Here is a 27,733-nt window from a genome sequence, read left to right on the forward strand (position 1 = left end):
TGAAGATCGTCCAGTTCCAACCCCCTGCTGTAGGCAGGGACACCTCCCTCTGGACCAGGTTGCTCACAGCCCCATCCAGCCTGGCCTGCAATGCTGTCAGGGAGGGGGCATCCACAGCCTCGCTGGGCAACCTGTTCCAGTTTGTCACCACCCTCACAGTAAAGAATTTCTGCCTGATATCTGGTCTAAATCTACCCTCTTCCAGTTTAAAGCCATTTCCCCTTGTCCTGTTGCTACCCACCCTTACGAAAAGTCCCTCCTCAGTTTTCCTGTAGGATGCTGATCCTGTAGGATCTTGATGCTTCACTTGCTGTCCTCAGACATTCAAGGCCCAAGTCAGCAAATAATAACTGATTATCGTGAGGAACACTTTAAGCAAGTCCTGGTAGTTGGCAATTTCAGGGAGTGTAGAGGCAGATGACATGCTATGTTCAAACTGTTCTGATTCTCAAAGTTTTTATTTCTGAATTATCTTTGGTCTACCTGACCTTGTCTAGGCCACCAGAGAGCAACAAAGATCTTGCTCCTTTCTAAAAATAAAAATGTTCAAAGTTGAAGTGTGTCAGAATCCTCTGTTGGTGATTCTATCTTATCACAGAGTCACAGAACCATTAAGGTTGGAAAAGACCTCCAAGATCACCAAGTCTAACTGCCAGCCCATCCCCACCATGCTCACTGAACCATGTACCCAAGTGCGATGCCCCGACAGTTCTTGAACATCTCTAGGGTTGCACAGGAATGAATGGCTAATGGGACTGCAAGCTTACTTGAGGTGAAAAGGCATCTGCTGTGCCCACAGACCAGCACAGAAAACAGCCATGTACTGGGAAGATGTGAAGCACTGATGAGTCAGAAGATGGCAGAACTGCATCTGGAAGCTCTCCTTATCACATAGGTGAGATGGCCTTTTTGACTTTGAGACTTTTAAAATGTGAATTGACCAATTTGGATAAAGAAAATGGGAAAAGGTCATTAAACAAAGAAGTAGAAGGTAAGGAACTAGGAGGTCTCTGCTCAAAGTAATTGTTGTCCCAAGTCAGAACTGACATCATTCCATTCTGCAAGATCTTTTATCCAAGAGGAGGAAGATGGCACAGTACTTGGTCAGCACCACTGCTCAGGAAACGTTTCAAGCTTGTGTGCAGACAGGTCCAAAAGCAGGGCATTGCATGCCTAAAGCTGGATCTTCTCTGACTATGGCTGATAATGGCTGTCTGCAACACAGCAAACAGACTCAGATCCCAAACAGAGGCTAAACACAAACACTGAAGGCAAGAAACCTTGACCAAAAGGCTGCTTGCAACCCAATAACTGAGAAAGTGTCATGGGTCATGTTGTTTAAGGACAGCCTACGTTAATATTCAGATTCAGCCTCTTCACTTCTAATTCAGCAAAAAGCAAATTTCAAGTCACAGATCATACCACACACTGTATAGAGTTTGCAGTCACCCAACTGAGGGATTCACAGACAGTTTTTGAAGTTTTAACACAGCCAGTTCAAAACTGTACATATAACTCACTTCATCTGTCTTGGAAACTGGAAGGAAATTATGTGGATCTGTGCTTAAGCCTTTTCAGACTGCTGCTGAAAGTGAGGGGTTTGGCTTGCCTCTTCAGTGCCATTTTGTCACTGAAATGTGAGAATTCCAGTTTTGTTTCTCATTCCCTGAAGGGAACATTTATTCGTTTACAGCTTTGGGCCAGTGAAATCTTCAGCAGAACACCTTGCTATTTTCCCCTGCATAACTTGACAAGAAAGAAAAATGCAAATTCATGATTCAATGTTTTTGCATGTTTACGTGTGAGCATTAATACGATAATTTACATACATAAAAATAAGTATAACCCACATTTAGCTCGACCAAAATGCCTTCAGTAGATATGGACAACTCAAAAGAACTTGGGTTGGTGCAGAGATCACGCGTTAACAGAGGTAATGAAGTAAAATTATTACGTGAAATGTCTCAAGCAGAATTACTCTGCTTTGTGAGCAGTGCAGCCTATGATACAAGACCAGTCCTTCTCAGAACAGCTTTGAAAGTGATGCTCTATTTAATAACAACAACAGAAATTTCTTTAGCAATGTTTAGATGTTTCTTCAGTCACACTCACGTAATGGCGTCTATTTCAATGAAAGAAAATCACTCCTTAGAGAAAAAAAAACAAAAAAAACAGCATTGCAAACAATTCCTTTTTTAATGGATGCTGTATACTCCGAAGTAGAAGTGTTATTCCAAACACGTGAGAAGAGCTCCAGTGATACAAACCCCGTGCTCTGTGTTTTTCACCTCTCTGAGGAGCAAAGGATAGATGCTGCAGGGCACGCCTACCTCTTTGTTGGTGTCGGTGCTCCGGAGGACATGTGGGTCACCATGGCGTCATTCATGTTAGTCAGAGGTCGGGGGGGACTGAAATAGAAAGAGGAATTTGTTCCAGTTAGTGATGAAAAGAAATAAATTAGAAAACAAAACCAATAGCAGGAAAAAGGGCATCGCTGTTGTCAGTGACACTACTTGGGCAAAGAGCAGCAGGAATTGCTTCGCACAAAGGTATTTAAAGAGCTTGGTCTGCTCTGCTCTAATTAGTTTTCGGGATTTCTGCGCTGCTTTAAAATGAAGGTAGAACTAACATTTGTGATTACATAACTGACCTTTGGCACTGTCCAATTCTTCAAAGAAATGTAGGAGATGAACATTCAAGTTAAGGGGACATATCGGAAATGTCTACAGAGGTGAGGCACTGACTTATTGCAATAAACCTTCGTTCTAACCATGATTGCGTACACCTCCCGGTTGGCTTTTATTTCTAGTAAGTTAAATCTAAGTTAGCTGGAAAAATCATAGAATCACAGAACCATTCAGGTTGGAAAAGACCACTGAGATCCCCAAGTCCACCCCCAGCCCACCCCACTGTGCCCACTGACCATGTCCCTCAGTGCCACATCCCCACAGTTCTGGAACACCTCCAGGGATGGTGACCCCACCACCTCCCTGGGCAGCCTGTGCCACTGCAGCATTGCTCCTTCTGAGGATAAGTCTTTCCTAACATCAAGCCTGAGCCTCCCCTGGAGCAACTTAAAGCCACTACCTATTATCCCAAATCCAGCATTTGTTTAACTATCAGCTAGTAATGCCTGGACTGAAGTCACTCTCTTAATAGGGATGGAATTAACAGGGATTACTGCATGGAAGCTGCCACTCTTTTTTGTTGTTTCCTTTGAATTGCATTTACAGTACTTACTCACATACAAACTAAACAGAAATGGAGTCCTGAATACCTTTGCTAACCTTACCACTGAGTTTTGTTCTATAACCTGGACAGTCCTACTCTATTAAGATCTGTAAGGGATACTGTGAGCCCTTCTGGCACTGCTCAGGGACCCCGCTTGCAGCCCAGGCTGTATTTCTTTGTACAGAGAGAATTACAGAGAACTACAATGAAAACACAGCCAACGCAGCCAGGCAGGCACAAACCAAAGGTACATATTAGATGAACAAAAATGTAAAAACATACTGATATTAAATCACTTTGCGCTATAGAGTGGCTGACCTCTACCTATTATTATTCCATTTTACAGGCAAGCCGACAGAAATTTAAAGGGACTTAAAAGTAAACAGTTTTCTGGCTACCTACCTACATATATTTATGTAGGCAAAGGTTAACATAAAGCATTTCTAGGAGCACAGCCAGCAGGCGCTGTGGTCAAGATCCGGATCCAAGAGAAATTTGCGTTAGGTTAAACAGAGAGCTTGTAACAACGGAGTAGTACCCAAATCCATATGGAAACCTAGTTCAGCTTACTAATTAAAACAAAACACCACCGTAAGTAATAATTAAGCACTGAATATCCTGGGTTGGAAGGCACCCACAAGGACTGACTCCAATTCCTGATGGAACACAGTTGTACATAACTGTAAAAATAAAACCATCCCAGCTGGCATGTGAGTCCTTCCACTTCCCTCTATAAGGTGTCAGTTGGAAAAAGCAGTAAACCAAGACAGATTCCTTTTCCTGGGAACTTTATTATTTCTCATACAGCAGGCTAGGAAAGGATAACTCATCATAACTCATTAGAACAAATGAGCATTAACTCTGTTTTCTTAATTCTTCCTATACTACTTCACACTTTTTTTCAGATAAGAAAGACATTGACTGTAAAATGCAATTTGATTTAATGAAATTCCTACTTTCTATTGCATGGTCTCTCCATAGAAGCAAAGAAGCAGAATTTCTTTGCTTAACAGCCATCAGAAGTCCTCTGGGAGATTTCCACGAATAGCGCTGTGCAAACGAATCTCTTTCTATTACAACCTATCAGGAAGGATTCAAAGCAAAACCAGCGCGACTTGCTTTCCTCAGATCCCATTCTTGGAAGAACTGTGTCAATACATTTTGATAACAGCACAATAATGTACCCACTCTGCTCTGTTTCTCAGGAGAGACCAAAGGGAACTTTTCCAAAGAATAGACATGGCTGAGGTTACCTACAGCAGGACGACCCCAGCTCCACATACACACAAATGCTGGAATGGTTGAAGAGACACGAGCAAGGCCGTGCCCTCAGTACAGATTTCTTCTTTCCCACTGCTGCAGCTTTTGCTTCCCTTGCATGTATTGACCACCTGCACATCACACTCTAATTGCCCAGTTTACCATGCTAACAAAGGGCCAGGCCACATTTCAACAGGATCATAGAATCATTCAGGTTGGAAAAGACCTCTGAGATCACCAAGTCCAACCCCAACCCATCCCATCATGAACACTGACCACGTCCCTCAGTGCCACATCCCCACGGTTCTGGAACGCTTCCAGGGATGGTGACCCCCCCACCTCCGTGGGCAGCCTGTGCCACTGCAGCACCACTCTTCTGGAGAAGAAATTTTTTTCCTAATATCCAACCTGCATCAAGCCATGCACACCATGCCCTCTCATAGAATCACTGAATCATTAAGGTTGGAAATGACCTCTAAGATCATTGATAATCGATAATTCAAAAGCCAAAGGAGAACATATTCTTCCATGCTAGTGTATAGAGTAGATTGTTGGCTGGTGTTCCTAGTTGACTGAAAACTCAACGAAGCAGTAGGAAAGAAGATAGGAACACAAACTGGCGTTTGCCTGCAAATCTTCCATCTGTATGGAACTTCTGCTGCAAAGCCTGTTGTATTCAGTGCAGCAAGGACAGCGGGCTGCAGGAGAGCTGGATGCCTCCCCAGCAGGCACCATGCCAGCCACTGCAATGGGACAGGAGGGACAGCAAACAGATCGCTCTGCTCACTCCAGCAAACGAGCACCATATCCCAGCAACTGAATGGAAGAGCGGAGAGGGGGGAGCATGGAAGGAGCATCCTTCATCAGTGAGAGAGGATGAAGCAATTTTACTGTAAGTGAAGCATTCTGCAAGGATGATATATGCGCAATGCAACTGAAATCTTTCCTTGTCATTTAGCAAATTCTCCAACAATTATAATAAAAAAGTGAGTTGCCAAAAATGCAAAACGTGGTCCCAAGCACAAGCAAACTAACAGCATATGCAGCACTGTGGTTTGAGCTACCTCATTCCTTTATCGACATTTATTCTTTGATATAACAGCCCTATGGCATTTCATCATAAACCTGTCTGAGGAAGCCAGTTTGCTGATGATACCAAATTGTGTGGAGTGGAGATACACCAGAAGATGGTGTTGCCATTCAGAGACCTCAACAGACTGCAGAGATGGGTGAAGAACATCATGAAGCTCAACAAGGGCAAGTGTCGAGTCCTGCAGCTTTGGGAGGAACAATGTCACCCATCGGTACAGGTTAAGGGCTGACCTGCTGGAAAGGAGCTCTACAGAGAAGGACCTGGGTGCTCCGGTTGCCCAATGGCTGATCAGTGACTGACCAATGGTTGAAGAAAAGTTGACCAAAGGTTGGCCAGGAGCCAGCAGTGTGCCCCTAATGGCCAAGAAGGCCAACAGGACCCTGGAGTGCATTGCACAGAGCGTGGCCAGCGGGGCGAGGGAGATGATCCTCCCCTCTGCTCTGCCGTGGGTAGGCCACGCTGGTAGCACTGCGCCCAGTGCTGGTCCCTTCAATTCTACGAATCTGATTCTGTGAAAGTGCTTCCAGACTCCTTCCTTAGACGTAGCCTTACTAATCCTCTCTGTGCCTGAAGAATGCAACAGTTATCTGAGAAACTTCTGGAAATCAGCTGAGCCAGGCCTATACCTGGTTCACAGTCCGTCAGCCAGGACATTAGTAGGTCACATCACACATCTGAAGACAGCACCTGATGGGAGAATTTTCTCTCCAGCAATCCCTCTACTGAGCAAATTTGTTCTTCTATCTAAGAGGACAATTCATTTACTATTATTTGCTATATAAAGTCTTATCCTCTAATTACTCAGTAAGAAGGAAGAAATGAAAGAATGACTTCTTTTGAACCATGTATTATATGTAACAAAGACCATAAAAAAGGCCCGTTATTTATTATTCAAATCCAAATAATGATCTCCTGCTACCTTCTGACTCTGCCTACGTGCTTGGCTAAGTAGAATATAAGATCGATACAACCAATTCAATAGCAAGCACTGAAGGCAGGCCAGTGAAGAAAAGGAAAACCTATTTAAAGATGCAATAGCTGGTAATAACAAGTGAAACTTCACAGCAGAAAGCCAGGAAGAAAAACAGGAACAACTGAAAGCTGGAAAACATGTTTTTCACAGAGCTATCTCCAAACCTCCTATTTGGAGACAAATCTGTGGTGATTTGATGGTAATCTACTTATAAATTTGATTTATCTGTAATAAAACCAAGCAGCAGTACTCAAGCATAGATATATCAAAATCCAAGGGACAGACAGCAAAATGAACAAATTCTGCTTGGAAGACTCCTTGCAAGTTTTAAATAACGAGGGCAATAAGGAACACAAACCAATCTCATGGTTGCGGCAAGTTCTTCCTGTTGGAAACATCAGTGCTTTTTAGAAAATGCATGATTTCTTGTATTTTCTACTTTGCACAGGAAATAATTCAAAGAAATCTCCCAATCTCGGTTGTATTTGTGGTTCTGGTTAGAGGACTGTGATGACTCATTGGGAAGTCACAAACTCTGAATTAGCAAATAATTGCAGTAGCATCTGCGTGTTTGTTTTGAGCTCTTTCACCCCAAAATGTGAGGGGTAAAACTTCACAGCAGGAAAAGTTCTGGAAACTTTCGGTTGTTGTATATACATACATGTGACTTCCTACAATGCTTGGAGAGAAATCCATCATCCATAAGAAAAAGTTTCGAAGTGCTTCTCTGGAAACTGGGATATTTAAGATCTAACCCCACAATGAGAAAATGTTACAAAGAGTTGAATTGTTGAAGTTCTATTCCTATTGTGGAACTCCTTCAGATTAGATTTCTTCAATTTCAAGCAAAAAGGACAACGTGAGTGCAACGGCTGCATCAAGCTAAAGCGAGGAAAAAGACTGTGTTAAAGAAGTGATCAAATGCACTGGGGCTGTGGAACACAAATGGAGCAGCAAAGCTGAAGGCATGTGGTTGAGATGCATAAGATGAGCACAGGACATGCCACAAGCAATAGCCACAGTGGCAATCCATTTGAAGGGAGTTTGCTCGTGTGCGCTTCCTCTGCAGGCGTAGGCATGGGTAGAGGGCAACTGAAACTCGGTCACTGCTCACCTCACTTCAACTCTATTCCAGTGCTCATTTATCATAGAATTGTTTGAGTTGGAAAGGACCCTCACAGGCCATCTGGTCCCACTCTCTGCAACGAACAGGGACATCTACAGCTCCATCAGGTGCCATGTCCAGCCTGACCTTCGGTGTCTCCAGGGACATCCACCACTTCCCTGGGCAACCTGTGCCAGTGCTTCATAGAATAGAATCATAGAATCATTCAGGTTGGAAAAGACCACTACTATCACCAAGTCCAACCCCAACCCACCCCCACTGTGCCCACTGACCACGTCCCTCAGTGCCACATCCCCATGGTTCTGGAACACCCCCAGGGACGGTGACCCCACCACCTCCCTGGGCAGCCTGTGCCACTGCAGGACCGCTCTTTCAAAGGAGAGTTTTCTCTTAGTATCCAACCTGAACCTCCATGGCACAACTTAAGGCCATTACCTCTTGCCCTACCCTTATCAAGAAAAACTTTTTCCTTAGGAGGGCAGGTGGGCAGGCAAAGGCTTCAGCTCTGACCTTATCTATTCTTACTTTCAGGTTGGATATTAGGAAAAATTTCTTCTCTAAAAGAGCAGTGCTGCAGTGGGGTGGGTTGGACTTGGGGATCTCAGAGGTCTTTTCCAAACTTCATGATTCTGTAATTGTATGATTTGAGATCCCCAATAAATTGAGCAAAAACCTCCAGCAGAAAGTTCCTTGTTTTTTTCCACTGTAAAATAAAAGAAAGAGCTTATTATCAAAGTGCACATCACTTACAGCAAAGAACGGGAATCTACTTGTTCCATTTGTTTCCTGCACAGGTAACAGAGGAAAGCAGACAGAGCAAACCTGCACTTATGGGGCAAAGCAGCTCTCTGCACAACTGAACCAAACTTGGGGTTGGAAGCACACATGTGGTTACCCCAAATGGCAAAGAATCCAGCACGAAGTTCTCTGCAACCCTTTACCGGTTCCCTAAGGTATTCAGAAATATGGAAATCATCAGGCTAATTATTAGATTGTAATTAAAACAACAGAATGACCGCTCTCGGGTAGGCACTGAGCACTGCCTTTGCACTTGGGACTGTGGGGAAGGCGGCGAGATGACTGTCAGCAGTTCCTCGCTGCACCGTGCCACGTTCTGACGGTGCATTTGTATGGGGAAAAAAAAAAAAAAAAAAGAGGAATTGTTTAAAAATAGCTGTGAACACTCCTGCAATGAGAGCACCAAGGGCACAGGCACCCGCGGGTGTGCTGAGCCAACGCTTTTCCAATAGGAAGAGAAGGAAACTGTAGGATGGCATCGGGTCTCATTGCTCCATCCCAGTGCAAATTAATGACTTTTGAACAAAAAAAAAATTACGTGTATGGATGACAGATCGATGGCTGCTTTGTTCTCTTTGTTACCTTAAACAGAAAATGGCCAAGTGCTGTTCTGACATTATTCAAAGTGTTGGTTTTTTGTTTGTGATGAGGATTATGTCTTAAGCTAAGTTTCCTATGTCCTTCTACACAGCTTTTATGTCTCTAACTAATTTTGCACCGTGCACCGAGCAGCAATCCAGCTGAAAGCTGTCTTGTGGCAAAGCAAAGCACAAAACACACCACAACTCCCTATAACACAGCAACAATTCAAGTTAAAGATGTACAATCCCCCCCAAAATAGCAGTGTTGCCCTCAGGACACACTGTGCGCCCACAGTATAGACAATGCGATATATACGTAAACAGTGCAATATATGCATATACAATGCAATACAGACAATATACAGTGCAATATAGACACATACAATGCAACACATACGTTAACGACCCTGAGCTCGTCATCGCGCCCATTCATTGCCGCTAATTAGGAATATGCAAACTACTCACCGCAACAAAGCATCGCTCTTAATTGTGCCGTTTGCTGCTCCGACGCCCCGTTTTAGGCATTTTTGTCAACGTGCCACCTTTTAGGACGGGTCCGTCTGTGCCAGCTGTCACCCGGCGCTGCTCCCGGCCCCGCCCCGCGCACCACCTCCGCTCCCCGCTCCGCTCCCCCCCGGTCCCAGCGCTGCCGGCGGGGTCGGGACTCGAACGCGCGGCCCCGGCGCTGCGCCCCGGATGCGCCGCACGGCGGCGGTTACCGCGGCAACCACAGAGCGACGCACATCCAGGCTCACGAGGCGGTCTCGGATTCGCTCTTCCGTAACAGTGGGAACTACGGTGGCGACTGCGTTGAAAAACAGCGTTTTGGAGCTGGGAAGGTGCTCTGTCAAAGAGCGTTACTGTGCTCTTTCTATCTGTTGTAGTTTCCACGGAAATTAAATAGGAGGGATTACGTTTGAAGCGGCACAAGACAATTCCTCTTCACTCACTGTGGCCCAGGCAAGCCAAAAGGTTGGACACCAAGCCCCATGCCATTGATGAAGATGATGAAGAGCCCCCAGTCCCAAGACAGACCCCTGGGAGACACCACTCCTCACCACATCCACCTGGACACAACCCTCTGCCTGTGACTTTCCGACCAATTCCTTATCCACCAACAATCCATCCAGCTCTCAAATCCACATCTCTCCTGTGCAGAGATAAGGATGTGGTGTGGCACCATGTCCAAGACCCGACAGGAGTCTGGGCAGATGACAGCAGTTGCCCTTCCTTTGCCCACTGATGTCATCACCTCACCATAGAAGGCCACCAGGTGGGTCAGGCACGATCTGCCCTTGGTGAAGCTGTGCTGGCTCTCTCTGATCAGCTGCTCGTCCCTCATGTGTCTTAACATGTTTTCCAGGAGGATCTGCACCATGATCTTGCCAGGCACAGCGGTGAGACTGACTGGCCTGTCGTTCCCCGGATCTTCTTTTTTTCCCTTCTTGAAAATGGGGGTTATGTTTCCCCTTTTCCAATCAGCCTGAACTTCACCAGCCTGCCACAACCTTTCAAATACGATGGATAGCAGCTTGGCAACTTCACCTGCCAATTCCCTCAGAACCTGGGGATGGATCTCGTCGGGTTCCATGGATTCGCACACCTTCAGGTTCTCTAGATGGTCTTGAACCTAATTTTCACTTACAGCAGGCAGATTTTCCTTCTCCAAGTTCTTACCACTGCTTTCTGCAACATGGGTGGTGTGGCTAGAGCCCCTGCCAGTGAAGACTGAGGCAAAGAAGTCACTGAGCACCTCAGCTTTCTCCATATCCTTTGTGACCAGGTCTCCAGTTTCCTTCTGGAGACGGCTTACATCCTCCCTGACCTTCTTCTTATCACTGATATACCTGTAGAATCTCTTCTTATTCCTCTTTATGTCCCTGGCTAGATTTAATTCTGTCTGGGTTTTAGCTTTCCTAATCTGATCCCTCCGGCTGCTCGGACAACTTCTTTGTAGTCCTCCCAGGTAACCTGTTCCTGCTTCCACTCCCTATAGACTTTCTTTTTGAGCTTAACTAAGTCCAAGAGCTCCTTGTTGATACATGGAGGCCACCTGGCATTCTTGCCTGCCTTCCTTTTCTCGGGATGATCTCAGAGGTCTTTTCCAAACTAAGCCATTCTACGGCTCTATGAAAAGACGAGCTATGCATCAACAAAGCCTTTTTGAATGGATTAAGATCTGTTAGATACCAAAAACATCTCTCAGTTCATAATCTTTGAAATCAAACGGTCTGAGTGGATTTTTACAGCTACCATAGAAGATTTGAGACTTTTCATTATGAAGTACACACAAATTTAGTCTTGATAAATATTGTGGACGAAGAAGATACATAAAGTAGTAAGTAATGCTGAAATGGTGATCACAAACAGTAATCCAGATCAACAAACTAAGCTTGTTAAAACAGAACTATTCTAATAGACCAAACACTAAGTTACTTCTCTATGACATCTTTGATGTCACAGTTGGATGGGCCATGGGCCACCTGATCTAGTGCTGGCAACCAGCCCGTGGCAGGGGGCTGGAACTCTGACATCTCTGATGTCAAAGATGCAGAGAACAGAGCTGTGTTTCTGAAAGCAGTGGCTACAAAAAGGATTAGGGATTGTAGCAGGCAGGTAAGGCAGGCTGCTGGCAGCAGAGCTAATCTGATCCTGCAGCACAGACATGGAGATGTGTACCAGCGCTTGGATCAGCAGAGAAAGGAAAAATGAACAAGCACTGGAAATGAAACATAGCTCAGGTGAAAAATTTGAAATAGGACATAAATATTAAGCAGGAAGGACGAGCACTCCCTCAAACAATTACTTGAGAACTGGCACCTTTGTCACCTCCCAAAAACCAAGAAGGTATGCGTTTGTGTAGATAACCTTTCCCAAACACAAATTACTGGGCTCAGAAGGGAAGGAATGCGGTGACATTTAATGATCAATGAGTACCAGGCGGTCAGAGAGGCTGGTTTAATATTTTCCAATCTTAACTTGTATGAAAAGTCATCTTTGATGTATGTTTGCAATAAATACCAGCAACCAAAGCGTATCTCTTGTTCCTTTGCTTTGTGTTTATCGGAATTTTATTTAATCTATTTAAGAAGCTGATTTGGATCAGCAAGCCCCACTTCTAGGAGAAAAGATCTGTATTCTCTTGGAGTTTTTTTGCAGTTCTTACGTGAAGGCTTTCCTGGAAGCTTCCCTACCTGGAAGGAAACCTGTGATTTGTTTGCAGTCGTCACTGAAATCCCGCAGCCTGACGAGGAAGCCTCAGCTGGAGGATGAAGGAGCACAGCGATGCTGCATCAGATCTGCTGCTGCCCCACCCAAAGCAAGGCAGTTTCGGCAGCAGCGCGTTCTGTAATATTTTATAAAAGTGCAAAATGACGCTCTGATAAGCAGGTTTCTCGGCACCAGGCTGCACACTGCCCTCCTCCTCCTGGCAGGAGAGAGGAGGTTTTCTTCCCTCTCTGATCCTCAGAGCGTTTTGGCAACTGCAAGATAAAGATCTTTACCAAAAGCAGACTCACTAACTTAGCTGAGGAGGTTTTAGCCCCCCCTGCTCACACGGCAAAAGCAATAGGAATCTGGGTCAAGAAAAAGACAGGTTTGTAGGCATATTGGGATTTGGCTTCTGCTCATTTTTCAAGCTTTTCAGTAGCAGCAGATAAAGGGATCTGACCTCTGGGAGATCGTTGCTCCCTCTAGGGCTTCAAGTTGAAGCAGTGGCAGAGTCCCAAGTCACTGATGCCTGGGGAACGTTCATGGGGAAAAGAAGGGAACAGTCAACCAAGTTTTTGAATTGTCAAACAAGATAAAATTCCTGACTACGTACATCTGATGGACTGGAAATGTCTGTAACCCACAGACTGGTATTCTTACTGTAACAACTTCACAAAGATCTTACAAATTACGTTTAGCACCATCAGTCAATAGCACCAACACACATGCACGGAGGAAAAGGATCTGGGGGTGCTGGTCAGTAGATGGCTGAACATGAGCCAGCAGGTGGCCAACACAACCAAGGCTTGTATCAGAATTAGTGTAGCCAGATTGCCACATGCCTGGTGTTTCTTCAGTAGATTCTGTGAAGTTCCCACGTGGAAACTGCCATATGTGTTTTCCATAGACCATAAGGGTAGAAGGAAATACCGCAGTAAGAGAGCTTTTGTCAAGTACAGAACAAAACCAGACTGGTATTTGTATTTGATTAAAAAATACTCTCCTCTTGGTTTTAAAGTTTCAGTAGAGGAGATTCCACCACTTTCAATTTTGCTAACCCATTCTAACCATTACTTACACGCACTATTTAAAACCAATCTTTTATTTTCATTCTGAATTTGCCTAGCTTCAGCTCCCTGTCAGTCTACAGATAAGCCTGTCTGTTAAAGCTCCCTGGATGATACTTTCTTTCCCTAGGATAGATATTTCTAGAATTATCAAATCATTCCTATACTGATGCAGTAAACACTGCATTACTTGAGCTGCTGGAGTCTTGGAACACAAGGTTGCGCAACTTCCAGTATTTCTTTCCAGGCCTTGAATTCTTTTCACTGACCTGTTCAGCCTTTCCATCTGTTCAGCCCCCCAGTATCCATCTGTCTGTGGGTCCTTTCATCAGTCTGCTGACCAGGACCACTCAACCTCCCAACACCAAGGGTGAAGCTTCCTCCTTGCACTCATGTTAACCCCTGGGGCTACAGAATTGTCCTGAAAATGCATATTCAGTCAATTATATGCCAAGACCTCCACAATTTTTGGAGTCATTTTTCTCAGCATTCTGTCCTTCTAATTTTCTTCATTCCTCCAATAGTTTTCTAATTTCATAGAATCATAGAATCATTCAGGTTAGAAAAAGACTTTTGAGATCACCAAGCCCAACTCCAACCCATCCCACCGTGTCCACTGACCATGTCCCTCAGTGCCACATCTACTTTTTTCTTGAACACCTCCAAGGACGGTGACCCCACCACCTCCCTGGGCAGCCTGTGCCACTGCAGCACCGCTCTTCTGGAGAAGAAATTTTTTTCCTAATATCCAATCTGAACCTCCCCTGGTGCAATTTAACGTTGTTACCTCTCATCCTACTACTAGATACCAGGCAGAAGACACCAACTCTAACCTCACTGCCTAGCAGGGATTTTGTATTTTTCCTCCTGGCCATTAAAACACGAATTAACAGCACAGAGGCCAGGCTTGCAGGACCTCATTTCAAACCAAGCACTATTCAGCAATCTTCCTGTTCAGTTACATCAAGGACAACTAGCTTAGCATTTAGTTTTCAACTGGCTGTGTATCTGTTGATGATTGTTTTCTAAATTGTGCAATGCTCATACTAAATGTATTACTTCAACAGTATCACTTCAATAATCAAAACTAATCTGATCAAGATGATACAAACTGAGTCTGACTACATTACATTGCCAAAAGCCTATGTATGCTGATTGGCATGAGTTAGGTTTCTTTTTACTGATCAACAAATTAGCTTCTCTGCTGCTCCATTAGTTTATTTACCATCAAAGTCATGTTGGTAAACTCATTGTGTCAGAGACTGCCCTGTGTGACTTCAATTTCTCCCTCCCTGGAAAAAGAAAGAACAGGCATTTTCCTCCTGTGCTTTGGGAACTTTCCAACAGCTCCAAGACATCAACAACCAGCAGCAAGCATCTAAATTCAGGAATTTTGCACCTCTTCCAGTTTGGACTAAAACATAGAAGGTGCAATTCCAGATCCTTTCAGATTACCTTTGGTAGGGACCAACAGCACACTGCACAACCGCTCACCAGCCAAACCACAGCCTGGAAACTGCTCTGGAAACTCTCGTTAGCACTGATCAGTTTTATTATTTTAGTGCAGCAATAGGACAGTTTCATTCTATTCTTTATTATCTATACTAATAACGTATGCCTATTTCTCTGTCCCCTCGGCAACCCTTTTTTTCAAGTCCCTCTCCCATATTGCATAACTCACAGTTTCTATTCCTTCTTGTTCCCTGGAGTAGTGCAGCTTTCTTTTCGCTACCCTTCCAAACCTTTCCTGCAGGGTGACACTTGGCCAAGTGTTCTTAGACAGCTCCTAGTTATTAATATCTTTATGTTTGCATTATTTACTCAGCTGACATTGATTCCAGCTTTGCGAGACAGCCTGTTAAGTGCTGTTAGATGCCGATGTGCACCTCATTTACATGCAAGAAATGTAATCAGGTCATGATCACTTGCACCTAAATAATGATTCACTGTAGCCCTGAGCAATTTCTCTTTGTAAGCTGAATTCTAGCAAAGAATTCACTCTGGACATGTCCCTTTTCATGCTTAAAAACTGTTTCCTCTATTTTTATTTTCTATTCCTTTTAAGAAATGCCAGTGGTATCATTTAGACAGAAAACCCAAAAACCAGAACCATCACTTTCATGCACCGCACTTATGGAATTGCATATTCTTTTATTTCCTATAAAAGTATCATACACTGTACACTCTGAATTGTGAATGCTGGTGAGCTCCAGCTGAGCAGCAGCACAGACAATCTTAGAAGAAAAATGCAAACAGATTCAGGATGATTCACAATTCGAGAAAATGTATAAGCACAGAATCCTTTTCTGTGAGTCTGAGCAGCATCTCCCAGCAGAAAATCCAGATGTAAAGCTTAGTGACAAACTGCACAGAACATCCAAACCACAGCATGGAGGTAGCCAGTCTAATTCTGGAGACAATGTGCAGCCTTGTCCTTGTACATCCAATAAGCCTTTCATTAAGGAGAGCTCTGAACTGAAGAGCAGCACAACAGACTTTTTTTTTTTCATTTATGAGTTCAATTTCACAGAGAACATTAGAGCAATGTTATTCAATTGCATCACGTCCAACTCCACTCACTGCACAGGTCTAAAGAAAGTATAAACCTTGGGAAATATTCGGTGATGCAAGAAAATGAGAAAACAATCACCCAGCTAACTACAAATTGGTAAAGCTATGTTTCTAAGGAGTTGAGCTCTGCAACTACATTTTCAAATCAAGTTATGGATCTTCTATGCTTGATACAAAAGAAAACCACACCATTCCAAGCCTCACTGGTCCACCTTCCTGATACCTCGATGAGCCAACCTCCAGCTTTCTCTTACTGAAAGGAGTGCATAAACAGCCCATAAAAATCATCCAGCGCCAGGAAAGGTCACAGCAGCACAGACTCATCTTGAGCTTTCAGCAGTTATAAGACATTCAGATTTGAGTTGCTTGGTTTTCCATTCAGATATTGTGGCAACAGACACCAGTTCAAGAAGAACCTAATATTTATGACAACATCCAAAGGAAAACAGATGAACATCAACTCGGCTTACTCTCAGAACTGCAAATTGCTGACTACTCCTGAACACAGGAGTCCTCCATTTTATATAAATTATACCTTTTTGCACCTCTTTCCTCCTTCTTCTCTGTACCATGTGTTTAAATTCAGCTACGTGAAAAGACTGAGGCTTCTCCTGAAGTCCTATGGACATTAAAAGATACCTACTTGGGTGCTCAGTTTATTAAAAATAGAAAGTGCCAGAATTTGAGGATTTTCTCCAGTTTTACTCTCCCTGGCAAATCAGGGAAGCAGACTGATTTCAGGTGGGTTCAAACCAACACCAGTACAACGGTATTCCATCAAAATCATTCCATCAGTTTGACTTCATAACTCCAACCCAAGGCCTCTTTCCAAAGACCCATACAACCACACAGCCTTCGGTTCATACTGCTGATTATTCTGTATTGCTCATTAAGTGGAAGCTCGATTACAACAGATACTCACACTATATGTGCAAGATCAAGTGGCTTTTCTGGCTGCTCAGGAAACACGGGACGAGGTGGTTCCCTGCTTGGTACACAGCCGAGTGATTTACTGATTGCATGGCTCAGCTTCTTCGCAGGCGATTTCTGGTTTGGAAAAGAGTGACCAAAATGAGTTCACTGTTACAAAGAGCAGGGCAATGTGCGTGATCAGATAAAAGGGAAACATAAAAAAGAGAATTTTCTGAAATATTCATTTATGCTACACCACACTAAGGAATTATAGAATCATAGAATCATTGAGTTGGAAGGAACCTCTAAAGGTCAGCTATTAGTACAGAAACTGCACAGATGAGCAAGTTGGGTTTTGTTGGCTTTTTTTTTTTTTTGGCTGGTGGTTTGTTAGGTTTTTTTTTTTTTTTATGTTATAATACTGAAAAATGAAAGTAGCTTAACAAAAATATGTAGCTTCAAGAAATACACTGACTGCCTGGTGTTTGTGTCAGAACTGATAACCAATGCAGAGATTTCCTACCCGCTTTGCCAAGGACTTCAGGACACAGGTGTTGTATTCTGGTGAAGGGCAAGGGAAGAAATAAAGAACCGTTGCAGGAGGAGGTCCATTACTTGTCTTAAAATGTTGTTAACTCCACTGAGCTCACAACCATGGTGTGGAGGCCAGGAAATACTTTTTTCAGAAGTAACACAGCAGTGCTATGCTTCTGATCAAACTCCCCACCCAGATGCTGCAGCTTTGTGGCTGACTGCTACTTCCTATCAGTTCCTATTTCTGTAAGATGCTCCAGAGGGAACAGTTCGGTTCCACTCTGAATGCATTTTTAATAATAGAATCAATAAAGCTGGAAAAGACCTCTAAGATCAAGTACAACTGTCAACCCACCCCCACCGTGCCCAATGACCACGTCCCTCAGTGCCACATCCCCACGGTTCTGGAACACCTCCAGGGATGGTGACCCCACCACCTCCCTGGGCAGCCTGTGCCACTGCAGCACCGCTCTTTCAGAGCACAAATGTTTCCTAATATCCAACCTGAAATTACAATTCAACATAACACTGATTTAAACAGGAGGCAAGGCCACCCAGAACAGCGTTACACACATGCCTGCAGTTAATACGGATTAGTACCTAGCAATTACTAACAATTACTAACAAGGGATTACACAGTTAACAATTAGCAACCAGTGAGCTTCTTCATCTCTGGGCCTCTTGGCTTTAGCAAAATACAACAGGCAATGAAGACTTCTAGAGCGGGAATCTGTGTGTGAGAATGTTGTTCCCTCTCTGAGTTTACATGGTTTGCAGTAGACCAGGATGCATTTTAAGTAAAACACTCAACTAAACTGGAAAATAATAAACGAAGATAAAAATTCCTTTCAAATTAGAAAAGAAATATGAGTTGGATGCCTGTAAGAATGCATTAGGATTTCTAGTTCTTAACAGAAGTTTTATTTCCTCCTTCCATTCTCTCACAATTCAAGTCAATGCTGAGAACTGTGAAAAGCATGAATGGAGGCTGCCTCTTGGAACTCACGATGAATGCTGGTTTGGAAGCAAAAACACAGAACCATAGAATCATTCAGGTTGGAAAAGACCTCCAAGATCAACAAGTCCAACCATCAACCCATCACCACCGCACCCGCTAACATTTCTCATGGTCATTTCTTCCTGCTAGTACACGTGGGTGAGGATTCCACTGGTGGCCACAGTGGCTTCGGACACAGCTGAAAAGGGTCACCTGCCCCTCAATGTGTGGTTCTGGGCTCTGCAGACAGATCTTAGCCCCATCCATGCACCAACGCAAAACTCCTCAGCTGCACGTACAGATTCTTACGGTTGAAGTGCACAGCACTCTCACCACAGAGGGTTCTACAGAGGAGCATCTGCCTTCAATTATTTTGAAAACTAATGAAAAGTCACAATTCAAGCTTTATGTTATTTCCTACAAAACCCACAGTAAAATTCAAATGATCATCTTTCACTTCGCTATCACATGTGATGATAGTAAAAAATTCTAGGTTTCCTTAATTCATTCTTCGTGTTGAAAATTCCCACATATATTTATCTCTAAATGTTCTCTGCTTCTAGTCTTGGTGTATTTCTTTCTTTACCCTTTATTGTGTTCATCTTCTGGTTTCTGCACAGACCATCTATCTCACAGTGCCTTTTCTGTGACCTCTTTGCAGCACTTCAGCCTTTTTAAAAGTGTTTTTTTCCATTGTGGTAACAAACACTACATCCTGTTGTGCTACACCACCATTTATACTGTCAAGCAAATGCGGTGCTGATTAGAATGCAGAAATAGAGCAGCTTCACTTTGTGAAAATGATAGAGGAGAGAATTTCCATCAATTCCAACTTTTGGATAACGATTCTCAGTGTGGCTGAGAGTGAAAAAAGCAGAGTGTGCTGAAGAAGCGCTTCACAGGCAAGTGCACCTCGTAGGGATAGCTGGTTTCCCTGAGAAATGGCATTTTATTTTTTTTCCAAATTAGCTGAGTTCTAGTTTTCCGTCTTTTTGACATCTTCATTAAGCATCTTTGAATCATAGAATTGTTAAGGTTCGAAAAGACCTCTGAGATCACCAAGTCCAACCCCAACCCATCCCACCGTGCCCACTGACCACGTCCCTCAGTGCCACATCCCCATGGTTCTGGAACACCTCCAGGGACAGTGACCCCACCACCTCCCTGGGCAGCCTGAGCCAATGGATCAAAACGTCTCTTTCAGAGAAGAAGTTTTTCCTAATATCCAACCTTGCACTCCTTATCCCTACCTTCTAGAAAAGCAAAGAGAAGCCCTGCAGTCCCACGATCCTCTCCTCCACCACTGACACCACCACAGCCTCCCCCAGTAACATTATCCACTTGTCCATCTCTAGCACCACCAAAGTTTTACCATCGTCTTCCCCAGTTGTTCCTTCTTGACTTCAATCTATATTTGTAAATAGCTGGGAGCAAACTACATTTCACAAACTATTTGCAACTTTCCATTACATTGGGATCTCAGTCACCCAAAAGTCGGGTACTTGGACATGCCACTGTGGTATCCCCAGTAGCCTCCAGGTTTCACACATCCTACAGTCCAATTTATGCTCTCACCTTCAGGTTCAGACAGAAACACACTCTGTGTGTCTTTAGTTTCAAATGCTTTCAGCCACCACCCATTTCCTCAGGGCCCAAGGCAATTCCTCTTCACTCAATGCAGCCCAAGCAAGCCAAAAGGTTGGACATCTATGGTTTAAGGCATCAAGGAAGCTTTTCAATAGTTACATTTCAGTGTCTGGTTGCTGGACATCCCAGTGGTCCCCTTCTTTTCAAAATGGTTACTTAAGTTGTACAGTTTTGGGTTTCCTGCCCTCTGAACACCTCTGAAGCTCCCCATCAGAGGTGGACAACTGAATTATGGATAAACCAACTATCAGCTCCAGAACTGTGTCTGTAACACCACTTCCATGACTTTTTAGATTATTTGAACAACTTTTTCAGTTCAAGGACTGAACGGAGCAGGTAAATATTACCAAACCCTTCTTTCTGCAGGCACAGCGCTGGCTGGCCCCATGCTTTGTGCAGCTCCGGCAGCAGCAAACAGCAAAACCATACTCCTCACTGTCATAGGTCTGAAGGTGGAGATCCTGGAGTGTGGTTTTTTCCCTCTCCCCAGTTAGGCTCACAAGCCCTGCACCGTGGTGTGCTCTCAGTTAGTACCATGTCCCCTCAGCCCCTGAGGACAGAATGGAACGTGCTCCAGATGTTGTATTACTTTAAGGCAGTCTAAGTGGAAAATTAAACGAACTAGAAATATAGGAGAAGCAATTTTGCAAACAAAATCTTATTAACAACTACTTACAGTATTGCTAAACCGTAACCTCGTAGATAACAGGGTCTGCCTGTTATTCTCCATTTGATTAGTGCTCATTGTAACGGCTTCCCAATGGAAGTCAAGATTTTATCCCTGAAGACACTGAACATTCACTGGGTTTATTGATAAGTTTTCCAAAGCCACTCATTGTAGGGTGTTTATAACTAAAAAAACACTATTATTTATAGAAGATCAAGGAGTGAATCCTCCTGGAGGAGATGTTAAGGCACATGTGAGATGAAGAGGTGATCAGAGACAGACAGCACAGCTTTATCAAGGGCAGGTCATCCCTGACCCATCTGGTGGCCTTCTGTGATGGAGTGACAGCAGCAGTGGACAAAGGAAGAACAAATGTTGTTGTCTGCCTGGACTTGTGTGAGGTCTTGGACATGGTCCCCTACCACATCCTATCTCTACATTGGAGAGACGTGGGTTCAAAGGCTGGACTATTTGGTGGATAAAGAATTGGTTGGAAGGTCACAGCGAGAGGGTTGTGGTCAATGGCTCTATGTCCAGGTGGAGGCAGTGGCGAGTTGTGTCCCCCAGGGGTTCATAGTGGGTCTGGCGTACTTCAACAACTTTATCAATGACAAAGACAGTGGGATCAATTGTACTCCAGGTGAGTTTGCTGATGACACCAAGCTGAGTGGTGCAGTTGACACAAGAAAAGGGGGAGACGCCATCCAAAGGGACCTGGACAGGCTTGAAAAGTGGGCACACATGAACCTAATAAGGTTTAAGAAGGCCAAGTGCAAGGTGTGTCTGTTTACAGACTTGGAGAACTCACCGAGAGCAGCCCTGCGGAGAAGGACCTGGGGGTCCTGGTGGACAAAAAGCTGGACATGAGCCAGCAGTGTGCTTTTGCAGCCTGGAAGGCCAACAGCATCCTGGGCTGCATCAACAGAGAGGTGGCAGGGGGGCAAGAAGGGGATTGTCCCCCTCTACTCTGCCTTTGTGAGGCCCCACCTACAGCCTACAGTACTGTGTCCAGGCCTGAGGCTCCCACTACAGATAGATAAATAGACAAATGGGTAGACAGAAAATAATGGAAGATATTGCTCCTCTTTTAAAAGATCCCCCTTTTCCATATTCATTTTACAGGAGACTATTAAGTCTGTAGTGGAATTTTATGCATCACTGAACTTTTTAGTCTATTCAAAATACTGTTGCTTAAGAACCAACCAGTCAAAAAAAAAAAAAAAAAAGCCACAGTAAATCATTGGAAAGGCTCAGAAATATGTTTCTAGAGATAGAAAAAGAAATATTGTTTTAGACTACAGGAACATAAATGCTTGTTATGATTGCCTTACTGTTTACTGAAATCCCCTGAATTTCCCCATTTTGCCTTTGATTTCCACCTTCTGTCTTTGTTTCACCTGTACATCAACTTTAGTCCCTTGATTGAATCTTGCTTTGATTTGGATTCTGACTATACCAAACTCCTTCTGCCTTTTATTCTTTTAGCTCATATCCCCCCATATCTCCATACTTGTTCTGCATAATTCTCCTACATACACAGCATATGTACATAAGAACACCTTCTAAAAACGTTTCTTCCATTTCAGCTGCTGATGCAATTTCTTACTAAGACAAGCTAACTCTTGTTTCTGAACAATAAAACTACATTTTCTGGTGCTAAAATTCCTTTCCTTCTACAGATTTCTGAGCCAATTGTCTTTAAGTATCAAAGTCTTCTTAAGATGATAGTTTAACTACTGCCTGGTACTAAGCTCCAGCTTTCTAAATTAAACAGTCACACCATAACGATTCTTCCTCATGGAGATAATTATAATCCAATCATCATCTGAACTTCTCTTTGAAAAAGTAAAAAATTAGACTTAAATCTTTTGCCAGAAAATGAGTTTTTATATCTAGAATTGTCTGTTATTACTGTAGATGTGATTATCATACAGTCCTTTTCTTTTAAAGAAATACTGTGTTTAAAGATGCCACTTGGATACAGGTCCTTCCTAAGAACAGCATTCACGCCAATTGGTTTACCTTTCTGGGGAGGAAAGGAATTGCAAACTTTAAGACTTGTTAAAATAGAATAGAAGGAAAATAATAATGCTAATAATAATATATAAAAAAGTAGAACTGTGGTGAAGAGGGAAAGAAAACAATGCGTTAGGGCTTTGAAAAGCCCTAACTTGTGTGTTTTAAACACCAGTGAATACAATGACAACTGCTGAAAAAGGAATAACGTTATTTCTAATAAAACTAATGCAATTTACCTATTTATACACTTTTACTATTGGAAAACCCTTAAAAATCCTACTGTGCAGTTCTATTATAAAAACAACTTCAGCTTTCAGAATATATTAGTACAGAAGAGGCTGTGTCAGCATGACAAAGAAAAGCGAGTTACCCAAGAGGAATGCTCCTTCATCTGGTGCTGGTTGCTGTGAGGCCCACTGGCATGGCCACGCCAAAAGCAGTTTTGGCAGAGCTGGTAGTTGTGGCACTGCTGGCACCGGTACCGGAACCCCATCATGCTCTCGCACCGGCAATAGGAACATTCCACGGGATGGAAGACTTGGTGAAGATGGGGAAGGAAACAAAACAAAAAAAAAAAAAAGGAAAGTAATTAGCAAACCTTAAGAAAACTGCAATCATCCCATTTCATGGCAGCTTCCAAAAAAAAACCAAACAAACCACAACCCAGGTTCTTAATCACTAAAAAAATAAAGTATTATTCTGGTCATGCCATGGATTCTGAGTCCAGAAGAGATTATTTTGGAAGATTAACCATAAATCCAAGTTGATGATAACATATTAGCACCATCCAACAAGTACAATATTTCTTCTTCAGCTTTCTCCCTCTTTGGATATCCTCAGACCCAGAAACCCCAATGCAAATTCAGCAGTACAGAGAACATGATCAGACAGGGGAAGCGATAAGGTTGTATTCATATAATCATAGAATCATTAAAGCTGGAAAAGACAAAGATCATTAAGCCCAACCCCAACCCATTCCCACCATGCCCACTAAATAACACCCCTAAACAGAATAATAGAATCATGAATATTGAAAAAGACCTCTAAATAAGGTTCACAAGGGTTGACTTCTGCCTAAGGGACCTGAATCAACCAAGAACTTCTCACTCAAACTCAGAGCACTGCATTTCTGCTCTAAAGCCCCTTGCTAGGGAACATCTCCCATAGACCAGGGGTTTGCCCAGATGGACAGTGCAGAAGCGCTACCTGAAGAGAGGATGGGTATGCCCAAGTCATAGAAAACATCAGGGTAATAATTACAGGGAAGACCACTTGAGCATTAACCTGGTCAGCAATATCATAAGCCAAGAATCAGGTGGATGATGCTTTTACTGCAGCACAAAAACACCATGTAAAGAAAATGATGTGTAGAAGACAGTCAACTTCAATGATACAAATGCCCATTGGAAATGGAAGCTCCTGTAGAGGAACTGGTGGCCATACCTTTATTCAAAAGGTAGAGAAAGCAATGAAGAGTTCTACATTTATTTCAAACATTAGAAAAGAACTGGTTGGAAAAAAAAATAAAAAAAGATGACAAGCAACCTTAAGTTAACAGAGCAACAGAGTAATTTTCTAAATCTTAGGAAGGGAGAACATAATTTCCGTGACTTCAGTAAATTCGTATGAGAATGAGTAAGTATACTACAAGAAGACACAATTTAACAGGAGAAGTGAGTTCAGAGAATTGTCAGCTCCTTAAAGAAACAAGAGGAGCAGACTGTCGTAAAAAAAAAAAACTGGAGTAAAATGATGAGCTCAATAACTTAAAATTCAAAAAGAAGCCTATAGAAGTAAAAACTGGAACAAATCATCAATGATAGTTAAAAGAATAATGCAGTATCCCGAGACAGAAACAAAAGAATGAGAGAAAATTAACAAGTGATTTAAAAGAGATATTACAGGATTTGTAATTATTTCTGACCCCTAAGAAAAGGTGAAATCATACACATGTAACCATGGCCTTCACATGTTATCTTGACTTGTAGAATACTTGAACAAATACTAAAGCAATTTACTGTCAGCACCTGAAGAACCACAAACAGTGTTTCCATAATCAACTTTGTACCTTTCTGCACCAGACTAATTGACCTTGAAAACAGAAAAAGGGGATTAAATGTCGCCAATCTTTCATTTTACTTCAGTAATTCTTCCAAAACTGGCATGCCGTGATATTTGCCTAACAGAGGGAAATACTCAGTAGATGAAAGGACTGTAACCGTGATGTGAATTTCATTGGGAAAGACTAGAAAATCATCAAAACAGAATGATCTAACGAGCAGGGCTCCAAAGGGCTTTATTCCAGGTCAAGTATTGCTCATTGTTTCCATAAAAATACTGAATGTTTCACAAAATGCCCAATCCTGGGCATCACATTTCAGTGAAGATCTGAACAAGATCTAGGAGACAGCTTAGCTAAGAGGAGACTGTGAGAAGGCACCAAACATGCCAGAGGTACTTACAAAAATACCAATGCATTCTGCAGAGCCAGCGACCAAAACCTGGCGACCTAAGGATTTAAACTGCAGTAAGAAAAATCCATGCTAGAATATTAGGAAAAACTTTCTCACCCTAGGAATATTTAACACTGACCTCAGCCCAGCTTCTCATCCACCCAGTCGCTGAAACTTCTGGACTGAGCATTTTAAGCAGCAGCAAGGCAGAACTCTCGAGAACTTTTACATACATTCAAGTTTGCCTCTGGAAAGGGAAATGGATGACACCAGGGGCTCCCACAGCTTTTTGTTATCCACTTCCAAGAACCCTTCTGTCCATGGAGTGTTTCTGTCTTCTGCTGGGATCAAGCAAGGGGCCACTGCCTTAACGCCGAGTTCCGAACCAAAGAATCAAAAACTTGAAACTGATGCATTTGACTTAAGGAAAGCAGTAACAGCATTCTGATCAAATAAACACCAGAGAAACAGTGGTAACAGGATTCTGAGCATACTGAAAAAATGATGAGGAAAAAGACTGAGACAGTCGTTATCAGAGGTTATAGGGTCACAGGGAAAGTACATGACCATCAGGATAGAAAGTAAGGAAATCCATTTTTTTCTTTTCCCTTTTTTTTTCCCCCCCTGCAAGTGACACACTTTAGCCATGGATGGGGAATAAACAGATGAAGAGCAGCTCCCCAGCTGTCTTCTTCTTCCTAGGTTACTGACAGGTGCTGTGACACAATCAGATGTAGACACTTTTTTCCCCAACTTTTGGGAATATGTCAATATGCCAACAAAATATGGTGCTGCAGATCTTAGTTCTCTCCTGTCCAGATCGCCTTCCATGCTTCTGTCCACACTAATCGGTCTGAAGACTGTGGTTGCCATGAAGAGGTCCACTGATTATGTCTCTAATACCACCGAAATGCCTGACTTCACATCATGCTTTAACTGCAAGGACCTCATCCCATCTCATTCTTCCTCTCCATTCTGCCTCTGAAACACTCATTGGCATCTTTGCTTATGCTTTATTTTCCCTGCCTCGGTGATCTGAACAAATTCTTGCTATTGACACTTTCTCTTAGGAAGGTGTCCCTTTACTCAAAGCTTCCTGCCACATATGGGAGTGGGAGTTTTAAGCTTCTTTCTACTTTTCACTGCTTCAAAGACTTCAGTCATTGCCTTTCCTGGTTGTCAGTGCTCCAAATTCAAGATTCCTCCTGGGTCCTTTTTGACAGAGACAACCCGCTCCTTCCTTCCTCCATTGAACCTGATGATCTCAGATGTCCTTTCCAACCTACAGGATACTGTGATTCTTGCCAGCAGACCCTTTCAGACATCACAAAACTCACCTCACCCACTCCCAGCTGTGTCCTCTTCTTCCAACTCTGCCAGCGTCCAAAATTCTTCTCTAATTAACTCTCAGCTGCAGACTATTTTGGCCATCAGTGTACAAAACTGCCATCACCAATTGTCCAGTCAGTATTCAAATCTCTCTTTACGTACCCATTTCTTCTCTGATCTGGATGTGTTAAATTCTTCCAAGTGAAAATGCAGTGTGACCATTCCCCTCCTCCTTTTCTTCCCTCCTCTGCCTCAAAGATATCCCTTATTTGCTCTCTTCTACAAAACTGTAATTTATTCAAAGATCTTCTTGTGCCATCTTGTGATTTACCTGAGACTCCTCTCCTTTTTCCCGTCATTTCAGTGGTCTGCTTCTCTGACTCTCCAATATCAAAATATCTGTAAGAGCGGTGCTGCAGTGGCACAGGCTGCCCAGGGAGGTGGTGGGGGCACCGTCCCTGGAGGTGTTCCAGATCTGTGGGGATGTGGCACTGAGGGATGTGGTCAGTGGGCACGGTGGGATGGGTTCACGTTGGACTTGGTTATCTGAGAGCTCCTTTCCAACCTCAATGATTCTATGATTTAGGTTTTCATACTCCAAGGACACAAAAATTTGTCCTTGTTTTCTTCCCTAACTCCAATTCCTATTGTCACTAAGCTTACTGAACACACATTCTTGGTGTGAGGACCAAAACTGGAGAAGAGGACATAAGAAGTCCCTCTGCCTCATTACCACAGAAGCCACTCCTGTCAGAATCCCTCATTACTGTTTCCCACCCAAATGGGAAATGTTACTCCATCATCACTCTTTGAGCTGCAACCCCCAAATCCCTGCCTTGAAATCTCCATTTGCTGCCCTCCTTCTGTGCATTCATCTTTCATTCTACGCTTTCGCTGCTGATGCCAAAACCACCGCTCTGTCTGAACAATGCATTTCCCACAGGGGCATATGATAAGGGCTTCCAAAATACGGTAGTAATATACAGGTTAAATTACTTAAAATGAAATAATGAGGAAAAGGTTTAGAGAAATTGTGCATCCTCATTTCAGATATATTATTTCAAATTACTGTAAATGTAAAGATACATGAGACAGGTAAGATATATGCAGACTGGAGACTGGTCTGGAACTGAGAAGCATAGCAAAATCGTCTACATAGAGATGACAGAGTATTTCCATGGGAAGGATATCAGGAACAAAACACAGACAGAAATAAGTAGAAAAGAACAGAGCCTTTATGAAAGTGCGTAGGAGTAATCTCCAAA

General features: G+C 43.1%; 1 protein-coding gene across 16 annotated transcripts in view; it reads right to left on the minus strand.

Moving 5' to 3' along the window:
* DTNB (dystrobrevin beta) overlaps positions 1-27,733 on the minus strand; it is a 139,056-nt gene that overhangs the window by 73,879 nt on the left and 37,444 nt on the right. For 10 of the 16 annotated variants that reach the window (XR_002436908.1, XR_002436909.1, XM_021391889.1 and 7 more), the window contains 3 exons: positions 23,057-23,223; positions 16,833-16,957; positions 2,331-2,408 (listed from right to left, as the gene is read on the minus strand). Coding sequence is in view for 11 of the 16 variants with exons in the window: in XM_021391889.1 (XP_021247564.1) it covers positions 2,331-2,408; positions 16,833-16,957; positions 23,057-23,223 (370 nt within the window). In the remaining 5 variants the exon portion in view is untranslated. Of the gene's footprint in view, positions 1-166; positions 2,148-2,177; positions 2,409-14,545; positions 14,632-16,832; positions 16,958-23,056; positions 23,224-27,733 lie in introns of those variants that run through there. The other 6 variants (XR_002436911.1, XR_002436910.1, XR_002436912.1 and 3 more) reach the window with 4 other exon arrangements.

The sequence above is a fragment of the Numida meleagris genome, chromosome 3 (assembly GCF_002078875.1).
Source record: "Numida meleagris isolate 19003 breed g44 Domestic line chromosome 3, NumMel1.0, whole genome shotgun sequence".
Lineage (NCBI taxonomy): Eukaryota > Metazoa > Chordata > Aves > Galliformes > Numididae > Numida > Numida meleagris.